The following is a 16,549-nucleotide window of genomic DNA, read 5'->3' as shown; positions in this document are numbered from 1 at the left end:
TTTGTCGTTATGGCAAGAGCCGCCATCAAAGTTTGGTTTGCATCTTGAAACTTTCCTTCATGAACCAGTTTACATCTATCCCACCATAAATACCAAGTTGCTATAGCGTCAATTCACGTGCTTTCTAGATGCCCATTCTAGATAATTCCTAATCTTGCATAAGAGCATCTAACAGGCGCGCGATTTTAGCATCGTGCTGGAAAAATCGCCTTTTGTGCGTGTGCGCAGCCGGAACGGATGCTCCAGCGGACGCGCAAAAATGCGCGCGGTATAGTTGGTTCAGCTCGCGGAGCAAAACGGCATCGTGCGCCCGCTCCCACGCGCTGGACAACGACGACTCACACGCAACTTCCACCAACCGCCAGATCTAGGCGCTAGCGCCGCCGCCCGCACCTCCCCATTTGCTTTGGCGACCCGACGGTGCTTCCCAGGCCTATCCCCGTGCACCGCCGCCGCTTCCTCCACCTTCTCTCATCGTCGCCGCCCCTCGAGCGCGCCATTCCTCTAACAAACAGCACCCGGGCGCCCACTGCTGCTCGGCGCCCACAAGGTGTTTGACAAAATGTTTGCAAGGTATATATTACTTCAACTTCATATTTTGTAGCTGAATTTGGTGCATGTTGTTTGTAGTTTTATATAGACTAGTTTAAATTCAATATTGTAGATGAGTTCGTCATATGATTCTTCCGACGAAGAATTTGATATTCAAGAGGAGGAGGACCTTGCAATGGTCCTAGCTATGCATGTCAATAAAAAGCCGAAGCATGGTGGTTCAGTTATGGGTTGTTAGTAAACTTGGAGGGATATGATCGATGCCGACAACAGATTGATGAGGTACTATTTTCTGGAGAATCCCACGTACTCCGAGTCGTACTTTCGCGTTGTTTTAGGATGAGCATCGAGAATGAGCGTGGGCAAGATTTAGACTATTCTTAGTATGAGCTCTTGGGACGTCCTGTGAGAGTGCGGCGGAGGGCTGCGAGGGTGGCCCGATTTGTTGTCTCCTATCATGCCATTCGACGTGCCGAAACGCATGATGATCTTCAAAATGATCTAATCGAGGAGTGGCGGGCATGGAATGGCCAACAAAACTAGTGATGTTGTATGTTTGATGTGGTATTGTTGAACTCTTTGTTGTATTGGAAGATAAACTATTTGTTTGAGTTGTAATAAATTGAACTATTTATTGTTGATTTGTTTTTTATGTGTTTGATCTTCTTGGTTCTATTTTGAGTGTCAAATGTTGTTTGTGCTGGGCGCGAGCGCTATATATTTACCACGCCTGCTGGAGCTGCTCGCGCGCGTAATATTTTGCAGCGACCGCTGGAGCCAGCGCTCTGCTGCGCGCAAAATGTTGCTATTTCGGCATTGTAAAAGTTATTTTAGCGCGCCGCGTGTTACGCGCCTGTTGGAGATGCTTTAAAGAGTAAGAATTCTAATACCGCCTCTCCCGCACGGTCAGCCACACAAACTGTATTGATCACTTCATACAAACCTAACTTGCCCCAAACTTTTTCGCCTTCTCACACCGAAAACAATACGTGTTTTGTATCTTCTGGCCCATTCGAGCATTATAGGTAGATGGCTAAAATGTTCATTTATCTATTAGCAAGTGTAACTCGACATGGGAGTGTTCCAGCGTAGTGTACGCCAAATGATCTTTTATACCTTTGCCGGACAAAATAATTTCTAAATCTCCCCTCAAATAGGATTGAGATTGGTTCTACCCATCCCATTTGCATGTTGCAATTTTTCCCATGTTGTTGGTTCCATTCTTCTAAATAAGCCGAAGGAACAATGAACATGTCATTTTTTGTATAGCTCAAGCAATGAAATCTGGCATATCATGCATGAAAAGTGGAATTGCGAGCACCCTTTAAGCATCAATTGGTCACAATGTCTGTCTCACCAAATCTTCATCCCATAATTCATGATCGGGTCAATAAGATCACAAACCTTTGACAAAAGATGCCCCTTCTAGGAATGATAATCTTTTTTTTCCTATTGGAGATGCTCTTTTTTTTGACATTCTATTGGAGATGCTCTTACTATGGAATAAAACTCCTACTGAACCCAACAACAAAAAGAATGGCACAATAATTTTAAGGTTATATCAGGCACGAATCATGACGCAACAGTGAATGGCTGAACCAGGGAGCCTCCCGTCTCAGCTCCGTGGCGGGTAAACTAACGGTTGGCGCCGGACCCGACTCCCAACGCACACTTCCTGGTTCCAGCCCAGCCCACTCCGGAGCTGCAGCAGAGATTGATTGGACGCGAACCACGCGTCCCAAACTGCCAGCCCCTCTCTTCCCCTGCCGCACCACGCCACCCAACGACCTCGATCAAAGCCGCCGCCCCCCACCGCCGCCGCCGCCGCCACCATGGGGAGGCGATCCGGAGGCAGGAAGCTGCCCTTCTTCTCCGCCGCCTCCACCTCGTCCTCCACCAAGCGCACCCGCTCCGCGCGCCGCCTCCCTTCCCTGCCCAAGCCCAGCTCGCCGCCTCCCCCCTCCCCGACCACTCCGCCCCCCGCGCCGCAGACCACCACGTCTCCGCCTGCCCCCTCTCCCGGGGGTGGTGCCGCCGTGGCCGCCAAGGTCGGCAAGAAGAAGGCCGGCGCCCGCTTGTGGATGCGGCTGGACCGGTGGGGCTCCTCTGAGATCCTGGAGCTCGACAAGGCCTCCATCATCCGCCGCGCGGGCGTGCCCCCGCGCGACCTCCGCATCCTCGGCCCCGTCTTCTCCCACTCCTCAAGCATCCTCGGTGAGCGCTCGCCAAATCGATACCGACCGCCATCAGGGACGCCGATTTTGCTCTTGCAAAGACCAAGCAAACCCAAGTGTTACATACTCATATACGATGTTTGATTGTGCAGCTAGAGAGAAGGCGATGGTCATCAACCTAGAATTCATCAGGGCTATCGTTACCGCGGAGGAGGTCCTCCTATTGGACCCTCTGATGCAGGAGGTGCTCCCTTTCGTGGACCAATTGAGGCAGCATCTCCCTCTGAGGAGCCTGGTGGGTGGGAATGGTGAACACAGCGGTGATGGCAATGGGGCCAAGCAGGATGGTTCGCCCGGGGATCAGGTGCCCTGTCTTAATGAGGCCACCGGGGCAGAGCATGAGTTGCCATTCGAGTTCCAGGTGCTGGAGGTCGGGCTTGAGGCCGTGTGCTCCACGTTGGACTCTAGCGTGGCTGATCTTGAGAGGCGCGCTATTCCCGTGCTCGATGAGCTCACCAAGAATGTCAGCACTAAGAACTTGGAGCGTGTGCGGAGCCTCAAGAGTGACCTTACCCGTTTGCTTGCCCGCGTTCAGAAGGTATCATTAGAGAACCTCTGCTGCCTCTCACCTTTATCATTTAGTTGAGTCGCCAATTGATGTACGGTCTTACATTTTTTCGACAAAGTGTTGATTTTATTCGCTCATAATGGAGCATCAAGAGTACGTTCTTACATAGCCCTCTTCATGTGGATGAATAACTATTATAAAACTATCTTGGTGCAAATTTTCCAAGAACCAATTGCTACAATTTAGCTGCTTTAGATTACTAGAAGATGAACATTTTAAATTCAAATTCTGATTGAATTGTTACATTAGAAAATATTAGAACAAAGAAGGGGGAGGGGGGCCATAGACAGTTGACCATTTTTGGTTTTCTTCTATTCGCCATTAAGCTTCTCAATCGTATTGCTTACAGTGTATTGCTACTGGGAACTTCTATTGTAGTTTTGAGAACCTTGATGATAACCCACATGATGCTCTTCTTAGGTCAGAGATGAGATAGAACATCTTCTAGATGATAATGAAGACATGGCACATCTTTATCTTACAAGGAAGCAAGCACAGAATCAGCAGGTTGAGGCTATAATGACGTCTGCTGCTTCCAATAGCATTGTTCCCGCAGGAGCAAGTTTGCCGAGGCTGAACTCCAGTTTTCGGCGCAGTGTGAGCATTGCTACCAGTATATATTTGGATAACGATGTGGAAGACCTAGAGATGTTGCTTGAGGCCTACTTCATGCAGCTGGATGGAATTCGCAACAGAATTTTATCGGTTAGTCCTTCCGACACAAGCCTTGTTACTGTTTTCTTGAGCTATTTAACACTGTGGCTTATCTTAATTCTTGATATTGTACGTATTTGATGCTGAGTAATCATGTGCAATTTAGTTGTTTTTCCATTTCTGAGAGTGTAATTGCACAGATAAATTGTCTTTTGTTTCTGCAAAACACAGGGCTCAGTTGATACTCGAGGCAGCAAATTATCATATGCTGAATTATTTCATTATCAGGAGCATATTTTGGTTGAGTTATTTGGGTTCTTATTTCTTACTCATCTTGATGTGGGCATTGATTTCTCCTTTGGAAATTTAACAGGTCCGAGAGTATATTGATGACACAGAAGACTACGTCAACATTCAACTCGACAACCAGCGAAATGAACTGATCCAACTTCAGCTTACACTGACCATTGCGTCTTTCGGCATAGCCGTCAATACCTTCATAGCTGGGGCATTTGCGATGAACATTCCATGCCACTTTTATGACATCACAGATGGCAGCTTCTTTTGGCCATTTGTCGGAGGTACATCGTCAGGCTGTTTTGTGATCTCCGTCATTTTGTTAGGGTACGCCTGGTGGAAAAAGTTGCTTGGTCCCTGAACTCACAGTGAAGGCAAGTCATAAGATGGTGAGAGAGCTCATCATTCTGAAGGTGGCAAATACTTTTGCTTCTCTGGCCTCCAGTAAGGAGCAAGCCCTCAAAGGGCAGAGGTGTGCCTGTTGGGTTAGGGAGAAACTCTATGTGTGTTCATGTTTTGTAGTAGTAGATAACAGAGTGAGTAATATGCTGTGATGTTTCATTGCCATAAATTATACAAGTACGTCAGTTCATCTGCTTTTTAATAGATTGGCACCAGATTTGGCTGTTCTTGGCAACAGAAAACCGATGCTGCAAAATCTTAGGTTTATCATGCTTGCTTTCCAAACGATGTGACAAGAACCGTTCAATATATGTGCAAGTTCACATGTGACATGTCAACAGAATAACGTCGTACATCGTGTTGATCAGAGCTCAGCAGATTAAGGCATCAAGAAAGCAACCTGCTACATGTCCACGATTAGCCAGCCTTGAGATGCAGCACTTTGTGAGGGGCTAAACAAAATGAAATGGTGATGAGATGAACTATTATCACAAGACGATCCGGAGAATGTACACTAAGAATAATCTAATCTTATACCTTGCCGCTATCAGTACACTAGTAACCAGGTTGAATCTAAAAGGTTTTTTTTTTCTTGCGAGAACGCACAGGAAACGCGCTACACTTGACCGTGGCTGCTGCTCTTGTCTTCTTCTCCATTTCTTTTCTGGCCTTCGTGTCTTCTTGACTCCAGTGAAAGGCTAGGAACCTGAGAATGGAGCAAGGGAATTTGCTGGGAGGGCAACGCCGCCACCTCGCAGAGAAACTGTGGGACGGCTCCAGGCATCCATGGCTATGGCATTCGAATCGAAAAATACCACAACGACCGTTATATCATCATGAAAGTGGCGCCTCACTCCACGGTCAATTTTCTTGAGATCTGAATACCGCATCTCCCTCTTCTTTGCTGCTTCCTGCATTGCAGCCTTCACTAGCTTTCGAGCAATCCCCTGAAACATACAAGTTACGATAACATTAACAAAATAAGAAAACAATGATGTTCTACGAAATGAATGAAGGAACACAAGACTCTAGTAGAATATGAGAACAAGATTGTTCAGATATAATGAAGCTGGGTCCTACTACATGGTCTGTTTGCAAACTGAAATGTGAAGTGAGATTCAGTAACATGTCTACATTGGTTAGTTGGTGAGGTGACAATCCCCATAGTTCAGGAAAGGTGTGATTAATATAAATGAATCAGTTGTAAAGTAGCTCATTCACAATGCTTCAATGCAGAATGCAGATGTTGAAGAGATCTAAAAATGGTTCCCTCGAAAAAAAAACAAGTCAGCTTTTGTCATTCTGATGATACTGAATCGGATCAATATTTGGAATAACAATATCTGATCTATCAAATCGATTCATCATCGAGAATGGAGGAGCTTTGAAGATAATAACTTCTACAAAATATCTCCTCAATAAGCGACCAACCAGGCATTTGCAGACTGAAGTTTAAGCATGTAACCTTTAATTCAGCGAAGTGACATGAAAAGGGGACATACATAAGCAACAATATAACCTATACCACATTAGGCAGACATGACCTAATCCAGGACCGGCAGAGAAACACAAAATTCTAGGGACTAAACCACTGTTGTTAACAACATTTTGCTACAGACAAATTTAAGTACCTAAAACACCAACAACTGCGGAGGTGCTACAAAATCAATAACTTGGTGCCATTTAAGTCGGTTGCAACCATCGTGGCAGGCGAACAAAATCTAATATACCGTAGCATGATAATATGTCTATATTATGTACTTGCAGAACTGTTACATGTTAACAGAACTTAGAACGACTTCTAAAGATGTTCATATCTAGTGTTCCCTTAATTCCTTATAAGAAAGAAAATATGTCCACTTACCTCAACAGAAACATCAACCAAAGAACGATGAAATTACTACAAAAGCAGAAATACGTACTTTGTTGTTCGGAAAAAGAATGCATGAACTAGCACTTAGCTTTCAAAGAACCCAGTAACAGAAACTAAACATAAGATAAGAACACATACATTACGAGGACTACTGTGGACTAGCTCAACAGCTTTCTGGTTACTAAGATGCTCCCAGAGTCCATCAGATGCAAAAATGATGAACTGATCAGTTAACTGTATTTGGTGTACAGTAATTGCTGGCTCAGAACTAAGAAGCGGTCTCCGGAAAGTTTCTGGAAGCCGAAACTTGCTATGCAAAGGTTCTCTGTTGAATTCTGGTCTCTTCAGATACACATCTCCAATGGACCTTGTTATCTGCAACACATTATCCTACCATGTGAGATACACGGCAGAAGCAATTGCATGGCATTTGGGAAGGGACTAAGCAGTAACGCTATGCAAGAGACAACAGCAGATTAAAGTGATTCATCTAGGAAATGCACATGGCCATATTGTAGCACACCTCATATCTGTTTTAAGAAACACAGGCGTACATAATAATTTATTTGCGGGATCGACATCAAGGGAAATGCATTCAACAGCTGAATATGGTATTTGTCTTGGCTAATACCTAATTACAAGACTCAGACCGTTGCATTATTGCAGATTGTATACACAGGTAAAAAAATAGCCAACAAGAACACCTACGTATAGTTGATAACTGAGAATTTTCCTAATGTAAAAACATGCAGCAACAATTCTAACAGAAGCATGGGGACACAGCATTTAAACGCAGTTATGGTTATAATGAAAAGTTAAGCCTAATGTCTGAAGACTGTATAAAGCAAGCTATGGATCACATGCCAGTTGCAATTTTTGAACTCCGGACATTTACCTGAATAATACCCTTCACACGCCAAACATTGTGCTTCAGGATCACAATGTGGGGATCATCAGGATGCATTGCCTGCATCTCTCGCCTAACCTCCTCGAAGGATGCATTATGTTCTGCTGAGAGTTGCATAGCCACAACCTCTCCAGTTCCCTTGACAAGTCTCCCCAGAATAGCACGGGAGTCCCCAACATTTGCAACATAGAGAGTTCCAGCACAAATCACACCAACTAGACAGCAAGAGCCTACCGCTGCTAATTGCGGCCTCACCGACCATTGATTACTGACTAGAGAGAGAAATCCCTCCTCGGTCGCTCGGAAAGCCTTCCGAATTACTTCCACTGACATGCATTTCTGCTCAGATGCATATCCTGAAAAAGGAAGTTCATCATGTGAGGGAACTAATGGAGATTGCCATGTAGTTCAAACATATCATAATATGACGCGAAGGTGAGTAAACGACACTATCATTTATTCACTCTACAGTCAACAATAAATGCGCTTCCATTATATTTGGACTTTTGGAGTAAAATAAATCAACCAAGGATAGAATATAGTATAAACTAGGTGATTGCTCTGAACAAAACAGCATTTAAATTGCGCTTGTTTGTTCTCTGTATTACTACAAGTAGAACCATATCCCATGCAATGCAGGCATCCAATAAATATCTACTTCCATGGAAAAATGGCTGAGAACAATCAGCATCAATTGCAGACACTTGCAGGTCTAGCAATGGGAAACGATACACCTATGGATCGTATAGCATAGCTGGACTGACATTTGATGTAAAATCCTTTCTAGTTTTTTTTTGCGGGTGAAAATCCTTTCTAGTTTAAGTTCTACAACAGGAGAGCCGCAGCAACGGTTGAGGTATTACCCTTCAGATGGTTGAACATGTGGTCATTGATGTAGCGTGCCGTCTCCGGTCCACCATGGCCATCATAGACGCCGACGAAGGTGCCCTGCAGGTCGGGATCCGTGGTGCTCAGCGACCCGGATTCCACCTGACTGTGGTCCTCCAGCAGGTTATTGGCCTGGACCACGGCCATCGAGAACTCGCCGGCGACGAGCTGCCCTGCGTCCTTGTACCACAGGAGCCCGTCCTGCCGGCCGGCCGCATCCACCCCCTTGCGAGGGCGCCCGTCCGGCGACGACGTCGGACCCCAGCAAGATCTCAGGTAATCCATCGTAGACAATAGCATCCCTCATCTCCGCCACCTTCCCATCGCCCGCTGCCTCACAAAAGCCATGTCTATTCGCCTTCTCTCCCGATATCCTCTCCCCTTTCCTTCGCCTCGCCAAATCTGCCATCGAAGCCAACCAACACAAACACCAAGATCAAGAGCCCGATCAATCCACGGCAGACGCTGCGCGATCGAAGGGGGAGAGATCGCCAAGAACATCCACACTCTACACGCATTGAAGACGAGGGACCAAACAAGAAAAGAACAACTCACCTTTTTCTTGGATGGATAGCTTCCTGCCGAGCCGCGCGCCCAGATTTCCTGCGATCTCGCGACGAGGGAGGGGCGGGCTTGGATCTGGAAACCAATCGATCTCGAGCAAGCGGAAGATTGGGTTTTGGTGGAACGGGTGGGCTCCTCTACGGGATCCAGACGAAGCAACCGCGAAGCTGAGGCGGAGAGACTAAAATAAGATGCGCTTTTCCGCTCTCCTTTTCGGTCTCCCTTCTCGCGGTGCCAAATTTTGCAGGCAGGCAGGCAGGCCCGATCGACGAGCAGATCAGGGAATCTCTCTATCTTCTCCGCTCCACAGCAAAGAGAGAGAGAGAGAGGACTAGCAAGCAAGAGAGAAGACGAACAAGGCAACCCAAGGAGAGAGCGAGGGGGGGGTCGGGGCCAGCAAGGCAATGGCAAAGGCGATAGGACCTAATTTCATTCCGGGGTGGTGACTATTTCGTGGAATGCTTCCATTAATCTCTCCCCTGTTTTCTCTGACTGCCTTTCTTATCATACACACGAAGAAAAAGGCTTTTTGTTTATAAACTATAAAAAGAAGCATGATACAAATCAAACGTTCACGAATACACACTGACGATCACCTCTACAAACGCAGGTACCTATACTCTATTCATGTGGGCACTTGTTCAAAAAATGATTTTGCCGTAATCATGTGTTGTGTATACTGTGTTTTGAGTTATATATGCATATATACATGCAGTGTTGGGCCCTGGGCACTGGACGTGTCATCACTGGTTCTCGAAGATGAAGTCATACACCTATCAAATCTGAAGAGTCTAGGTTAGGTCATACGGTGCAAGAAGATCAAGGCGGATAACACAAGGGTTATAAAAGGTACTCAATGAAAGGGGAGACACATTCGACATCTTCTCAAGCTCTAGACTAGCTTTACAATAGATTTGACCAGACACACGTCTCGGTCGTCCATCGATGTACTCGACGAATTAGCGTCCAACCCCGTCGGAAACCACATTGTGTTCCTCCATTGTAATATCTCTTGAGACAATCTTGCATGAGCAGGAGTATGATGTTACCCCCTCATGAAGGCTCAAACATGGATTAAATATATGTTATATATGTTTGTCCCACGACCAAGGTTACATTCTACTACCGAACAGATCAACATGCAACTATCATCCCGATGTTAGGTACTTTGCCTAGTACCCTTATAATTGTGCCGTTTGTGAGGATCTCGCATTGCCAAATCAGAACTACAACATCAACATCATCTTGATCGACATCGTCGTCATCTGCTTCGACGAGGTATGCATCTCCATCAACGTCGTCTCTGCCGACTTCATCTTCATCACCAACATCTCATATAGGAAATACGCTAGTCACGCCAATTGATTCATGTCTCCACTGAGTCTGATATCATCAACGACTTCTCATTTAGAGCCATGTCGACCTCTAGTTCGACCAACAACTTTCCCCCCACATGGTATGACCCAGATTACCTTGCCTACTTCACTGAGATCGGCTGTATGGATCGCCGATGACCTACGTCGACTATATCGGTTGGGTGGATTGTTCGAAATATGCCCTAGGCGCAATAATAAAATGGTTATTATCATATTTCCCCTTCATGATAAATGTTTATTATTCATGCTAGAAATTGTATTGAGCGGAAACTTAAATACATGAGTGGATACATAAACAACACCATGTCCCTAGTGAACCTCTACTAGACTAGCTCATTGATCAAAGATGGTTAAGGTTTCCTAATCATAGAGATGAGTTGTCATTTGATAACGGGATCACATCATTAGGAGAATGATGTGATGGACAGACCCAACCGTAAGCTTAGCATCTAATCGTATCACGAAGTTCACTTTGCCGTAGCTTTCTTAACGCAGTACGAAAAAATAAACTTCTGTGATGATACGTGTTTGTCACGGTAGGTCGCCTTTTTTGTCATGCATGTATATCCATGACGATTTTATGACAGAATCAAGATAGTCATACCTGAGTTATCATAGAAGTGTTCCATGACATTACCAAAATTATCATCACGGAAGTGTCCACTTCCATGACGATAAATGCCGCGTCATGGAAGTGCTTTCGTCAAGAGTGACCGACACGTGGCATCCACCGTAACGGGTCGTCGTTAAGCTGTCGGGTCCAGTTTTGGATCCGATAACCCGCTAACAGCCACGACCAATGCCGATTTTCCACGTGTAAAATTCTCATTGGCTGACGGAACCACGTGTCAGCTCCGCGTTGGCATAGGTGTCACTCATCCAATGGGCGAGATGCACCTATAATATGTTGACACGTGGACGGGCCCAAAAGTGACATATAAAGATTAAATGGGTCGGACCAACTAAAGGTTGAGGGAGTCCTGGACTAAGGGGTCCTCGGGCGTCCGGCCTGTTAGCCATGGGCCGGACTGATGGGCTGTGAAGACATGAAGACCGAAGACTGCACCCGTGTCTGGATAGGACTCTCCTTAGCGTGGAAGGCAAGCTTGACGACCAAATATGTAGATTCCTTTCCTTGTAACCGACCTTGTGTAACCCTAGATCTCCCCGGTGTCTATATAAACCGGAGGACTTAGTCCGGAAAGAGGGACCCATGACCATAGTCATACAGGCTAGACTTCTAGGGTTTAGCCATTACGATCTCGTGGTAGATCAACTCTTGTAATACTCATATCCATCAAGATCAATCAAGCAGGAAGTAGGGTATTACCTCCATAAAGAGGGCCCAAACCTGCGTAAACATCGTGTCCCCTGTCTCCTGTTGCCATCGACCTTTTTAGACGCACAGTTCGGGACCCCCTACCCGAGATCCGCCGGTTTTGACACCGACATTGGTGCTTTCAGTGAGAGTTCCACTGTGCCGTCCCCAAAAAGGTTCGATGGCCCCTTCAATCGTCAACGATGACGCTGTCCAAGGAGAAACCTTCCTCCCCGGACAGATCTTTGTGTCCGGCGGCTTCGCACTGCGGGCCAACTCGTTTGGCCACCTGGAGCAGATCAATAGCTACGCCCCTGGCCATCAAGTCAGATTTGGGAGCTTGAATTACGTTGCGGACATCCGTGGAGATTTGATCTTCACCGGATTCGAGACCGCGGCGACCGCTCCTGGTCACCTTGACGAACATGACCTAAATCTGTCGTCAGACCACATCCAGGAGATAGCTCCTGTGACCCCTATGGCCTTAGATCCAGAGCACACCGCGGCATCCCAGGATCGGAGGCTTGACCCCACCACGGAGGCCACAGACTCCCCGGCGCTGGAGCCGCACATGGACTTAACCTCACACAATACTCGCGTCACCGGAGCTCCGGACTCTTCTCCGGGTATAAGTTCCAAACCGCGTGAGTCCGCGGATGCCGAACTTGATCGCTTGTCGATTTTCGAGTTCAGCGCCGCAGACATCTTCCAGCACTCACCCTTGGGCGATCTGCTGAACTCGTTAAAAAATTTGTCCTTGGCGGGGGACTCACAGCCGAATTATGTCCGGTTCGAACTGGAGGCTGATGATGAAGGAGAATTTCGCTTCCCACCCACCACCCACTTCGTAGCCACTGTCGAAGATTTAACCGACGCGCTCGACTATGACCCCGAAGACATCGACGGTATGGACGACGATGCCGGAGACGAGGAGGCCCAAAACCCGCCGTTCACCGGACGATGGACGGCCACTTCCTCATACGACGTCTACATGGTAGACACGCCGAAAAATAATAGTGACGATGACAAGGAAAACCCCACAAAGGAGGACCCTCCCAAGACACAACCAAAGCGCCGGCGTCAGCGGTGCCACTCTAAATCCCGCCGCAGCTGGGACAACAACACCGGCACAAGAGACGATAACACTCCGGATGGTGCCGAAGACACAGAAGAACCCGATGAACAAACTGCCGAACAAGACCATCAGGAAGATGGGCAAGTCAGCCCTGACGAACAGGCAATGGAAGAAGACTCGGAGGATCGTAGTTACCATCCTCCCTCCGAGGAGGAGGCAAGCCTCGGCAACGATGACTTCATCGTGCCAGATGAGCCTCTGGAGCAGGAGCGCTTTAAGCGCCAGCTAATAGCCACCGCAAGGAGCCTGAAAAAGAAACAGCAGCAGCTTCAAGCTGACCAAAATCTGCTCGTCGACAGATGGACTGGCAGTCGAAGAATACGGCCTCAGACGCACAACCAAGAGTTACCCAAAGTGAAGGTTGCTACCTCAGTTCGATGAAGAGGCGCTGGAGCCCATACCTCCCTCGCGTAACACGGCCGATTGAACACTACGCGGTCAGGACAATGCGGTGGATCAACCACCTCGTGGTCGGGATAGAGTGGAAATTCAAGCCGAACAGCCCGCCTCGCCGCCACGGGAAAATAGAGACAAAACAGTTCGGGGTCATACATACGACCTCCGGCAAACCCTGGGCAGTAGAGCAGGACATACAAGATCGATCTACGGATCGCGAGGACGTGCCTCGACATGCCACGACGACTACCTATTTGGACGTGACAAACCTAGTCACGCTCGAGCCGGCAACCATAGACGGACTCCATCAGAGCTACATCACGACGCGGCCCGATATAGAGGCGCCGCACACCCTCTTTGCTTCAATGATGAAGTAATGGACCATGAATTCCCCGAAGGGTTCAAACCCGTCAATATTGAATCATACGATGGAACAACCGATCCCGCGGTATGGATCGAGGATTTTATCCTCCACATCCACATGGCCCGGGGAGATGACCTCCACGCTATCAAGTACCTCCCGCTAAAGCTTAAAGGACCAGCTCGGCACTGGTTAAACAGCCTACCCGAAAATTCTATTGGCAGCTGGGAGGACTTGGAAGAGGCCTTCCTCGATAACTTCCAAGGTACATATGTCCGGCCACCAGACGCCGATGACTTAAGCCACATAGTTCAACAGCCTGGGGAGTCCGCCAGGAAGTTCTGGACTAGGTTCCTAACTAAAAAGAACCAGATCATCGACTGTCCGGATGCCGAAGCCCTAGCAGCCTTTAAACACAGCATCCGCGACGAATGGCTCGCTCGCCACCTAGGCCAAGAAAAACCAAAATCTATGGCAGCCCTCACGGCACCCATGACCCGCTTTTGCGCGGGTGAGGATAGTTGGTTGGCTCGCAGCAAAAACACAGCCAGCGAGGCAGGCCCCTCCGAGGTTAAGAACAACAACGGCAAGCTCCGACATAACAGGCACAAACGCCGAAGCAATGGTGATAATACCGACGACACTACAGTCAACGCCGGATTCAGTGGTTCCAAGTCCAACCAGCAGAAGAAACCATACAAGAGAAACAATCAAGGACCATCCAGCCTGGACCGCATACTCGATCGCCCGTGCCAGATACATGGCACCCCAGAAAAACCAGCCAATCATACCAACAGAGACTGTTGGGTTTTTAAACAGGCCGGCAAATTAAACGCCGAGACCAGGGAAAAGGGATCACAAAGCGAGGACGACGACGAGGAGCCCCGGCAACCGACACAGGGGGACAGAAGAAGTTTCCCCCTCAAGTCAAAACGGTGAACATGATATATGCTACACACATCCCCAAGAGGGAGCGCAAGTGCGCACTAAGGGACGTTTATGCGATAGAGCTAGTCGCCCCAAAATTCAACCCATGGTCATCATGCCCGATCACTTTTGATCGTCGGGATCATCCGACCAGTATCCGGCATGGTGGATCAGCCGCACTAGTCGTGGACCCAATCATTGATGGATTCCACCTAACGCGAGTCCTCATGGACGGTGGTAGCAGCCTCAATCTGCTCTATCAAGACACAGTGCGCAAAATGAGCATTAATCCATCAAGGATCAAGCCAACGAAGACTACCTTCAAAGGAGTCATACCAGGTGTAGAGGCCCGCTGTACGGGCTCAATCACACTAGAGGTTGTCTTTGGATCCCCCGACAACTTCCGAAGCGAGGAGTTAATCTTCGACATCGTCCCATTCCGCAGTGGTTATCACGCACTGCTCGGACGGACGGCATTCGCTCGGTTCAATGCGGTGCCACACTATGCTTATCTTAAGCTTAAGATGCCCCGTCCACGCGGCATCATAACGGTCAACGGAAACACGGAACGCTCCCTCCGTACAGAGGAGCACACCGCCGCCCTCGCAGCAGAAGCACAGAGCGGCCTTCTCAAGCAGAACCGTAATCCGGCTGCCGAGCCACTGGACATCGTAAAGAGGGTCCGGACTACGCTGCACCAGGCCAGCGCGGCTCATCAAGAGCTCTACTAGCAATTTGGCCTCCGTCCCAGCCCCGATCAGGTAGTGGCATTCGTACCACGCGTGCATCGTTACGCATTAGGAATCCCATGGGCATCGACGGAGGCATAACTAGCTTGTGATCCACAGTTCGACTTGACCAATCCCGGGCATACATATATTGTCACTATTTCCTTTGCCCTTTTTCAGGTTTATTTTGCATAGGCCTTCTTGGGCGACCCGACTACTGGTCCTGTCAAAGGATAAAAACACCAGGATGGCAAGAAGCACAGACGTACAGGGGAAGTTCTAGAGGTCCGATTAACGGCTACTCTACCTGTTGTCAGGACCCATACGCAGCTCGCCTTTGGTCATGGCATGTTAAACAACTGGTTGCTTATCGTACCATTTGTATCAATGCGCTTTGACGCATTAACCCAATTATAATGGAAACAGTTCGTGGCTCAAGTTTAAGGGCCAAAGATATTACCTCTGCTTTCTTTCTGTTTTAATAACTTATCTTCTAGCACCCGTACACTTTGGTACGTTTCATATCTGCCAGGGGCTCCAAGGCGCCCCACAATACGGCAACAAAGTCCGAACACTCTTTGTAGTATAGTTCGGCACCCCGAATTTAGCATTATATGCATTGGCTCGGAATCATGTCTTTGGTCAATAATTGGGTTGCCCGGTTCCTGTGCTTGCTACCTTACGTTCCGCTATATCGGCTAAGGTAGTAAAGGGAGAACTACTATGATTGTGCCCTAGTCTAGCCAAAGGAGCACCTCAGTAGAGAAAGCCGAAAACTGACTGTCATGATGTGGCGAGAGCCGGTCAGCTGTTCGGAGGTTACAAATCGTTGGAGATTTCTCCCGCATTACGCGAAGGATTGGTACTTCCCGATCAGACGCTCATAGCACTCTGGTTTGAAAACTAGGGGCTGCGCCTATGTTTTATTGTAAAACTCCTATGGCTAAGTGAGGGCGTTTAAGCCGCATAGTCTGATTGCCTGGTTCGTTGCGCTAAACAACTCCTTCAAGGACCATACAATTGGATCAAGATTGTTTAGATTCCATCCCGAACACCCCCGTACTACCTACGTGGGGGCAGAAGCCGACGACTGGCCAACTCTCAGATTCCATACAACACGGCCGCACAGGAGGAAAAAATTAAAACATAATAAAAATTATATTACAAGCTGACTTTGTTTCATCATACAAGGCAAAGACAACACGAATGTATTCGTTCGGAAATAATGTCCTGCCCACACTGCGTTGCCACAATGCGAGACCCTTCTAGGACATCCGCAAAATAACGCTCGGGTGTGCAGTGCTCCTTGCCCTCTGGCGGCCCCCTGGCCAGCTCGACAGGGTTCATCTTCGCCCACCACATCTTGCAA

At 47.9% G+C, this 16,549-nt stretch overlaps 2 protein-coding genes and 1 long non-coding RNA gene across 3 annotated transcripts; 2 read left to right on the top strand and 1 right to left on the bottom strand.

Moving 5' to 3' along the window:
• Nucleotides 1–336: 336 nt before the first annotated feature.
• Nucleotides 337–1,203, top strand: LOC120968027 (uncharacterized). Its single transcript, XR_005761997.2, has 2 exons — nt 337–573; nt 665–1,203. It is a non-coding gene; the product is annotated as an uncharacterized lncRNA (long non-coding RNA).
• A 1,015-nt stretch (nt 1,204–2,218) lies between these two features.
• On the top strand, nt 2,219–4,949 carry LOC109750971 (putative magnesium transporter MRS2-G). The gene is made up of 4 exons (XM_020309890.4): nt 2,219–2,766; nt 2,879–3,324; nt 3,775–4,059; nt 4,382–4,949. Exons 1-4 carry the CDS (start codon nt 2,385–2,387, stop codon nt 4,664–4,666), a joined length of 1,398 nt encoding a protein of 465 aa, XP_020165479.1. The 5' UTR covers nt 2,219–2,384; the 3' UTR covers nt 4,667–4,949.
• A 16-nt stretch (nt 4,950–4,965) lies between these two features.
• Nucleotides 4,966–9,383, bottom strand: LOC109750972 (probable protein phosphatase 2C 72). Its single transcript, XM_020309891.4, has 5 exons — nt 8,931–9,383; nt 8,351–8,777; nt 7,476–7,843; nt 6,719–6,955; nt 4,966–5,654 (listed from the first exon to the last, which is right to left on the bottom strand). Exons 2-5 carry the CDS (start codon nt 8,673–8,675, stop codon nt 5,406–5,408), a joined length of 1,179 nt encoding a protein of 392 aa, XP_020165480.1. The 5' UTR covers nt 8,676–8,777; nt 8,931–9,383; the 3' UTR covers nt 4,966–5,405.
• Between the last annotated feature and the right edge of the window lie 7,166 nt (nt 9,384–16,549).

Source organism: Aegilops tauschii, chromosome 1 (assembly GCF_002575655.3).
Source record: "Aegilops tauschii subsp. strangulata cultivar AL8/78 chromosome 1, Aet v6.0, whole genome shotgun sequence".
Lineage (NCBI taxonomy): Eukaryota > Viridiplantae > Streptophyta > Magnoliopsida > Poales > Poaceae > Aegilops > Aegilops tauschii.
This window is presented reverse-complemented; position numbering and strand designations above follow the sequence as displayed.

Coding starts and splice junctions, on each gene's coding strand:
- LOC109750971 (XM_020309890.4), top strand. CDS start 2,385: ATGGGGAGGCGATCCGGAGGCAGGAAGCTGCCCTTCTTCTCCGCCGCC. Junction 3,325..3,774: donor TGCTTGCCCGCGTTCAGAAG/GTATCATTAGAG, acceptor TGCTCTTCTTAG/GTCAGAGATGAGATAGAACA. Junction 4,060..4,381: donor TTCGCAACAGAATTTTATCG/GTTAGTCCTTCC, acceptor GAAATTTAACAG/GTCCGAGAGTATATTGATGA.
- LOC109750972 (XM_020309891.4), bottom strand. CDS start 8,675: ATGCTATTGTCTACGATGGATTACCTGAGATCTTGCTGGGGTCCGACG. Junction 6,956..7,475: donor GTGTGAAGGGTATTATTCAG/GTAAATGTCCGG, acceptor AATGTGTTGCAG/ATAACAAGGTCCATTGGAGA. Junction 5,655..6,718: donor TCCACAGTAGTCCTCGTAAT/GTATGTGTTCTT, acceptor TGTATGTTTCAG/GGGATTGCTCGAAAGCTAGT.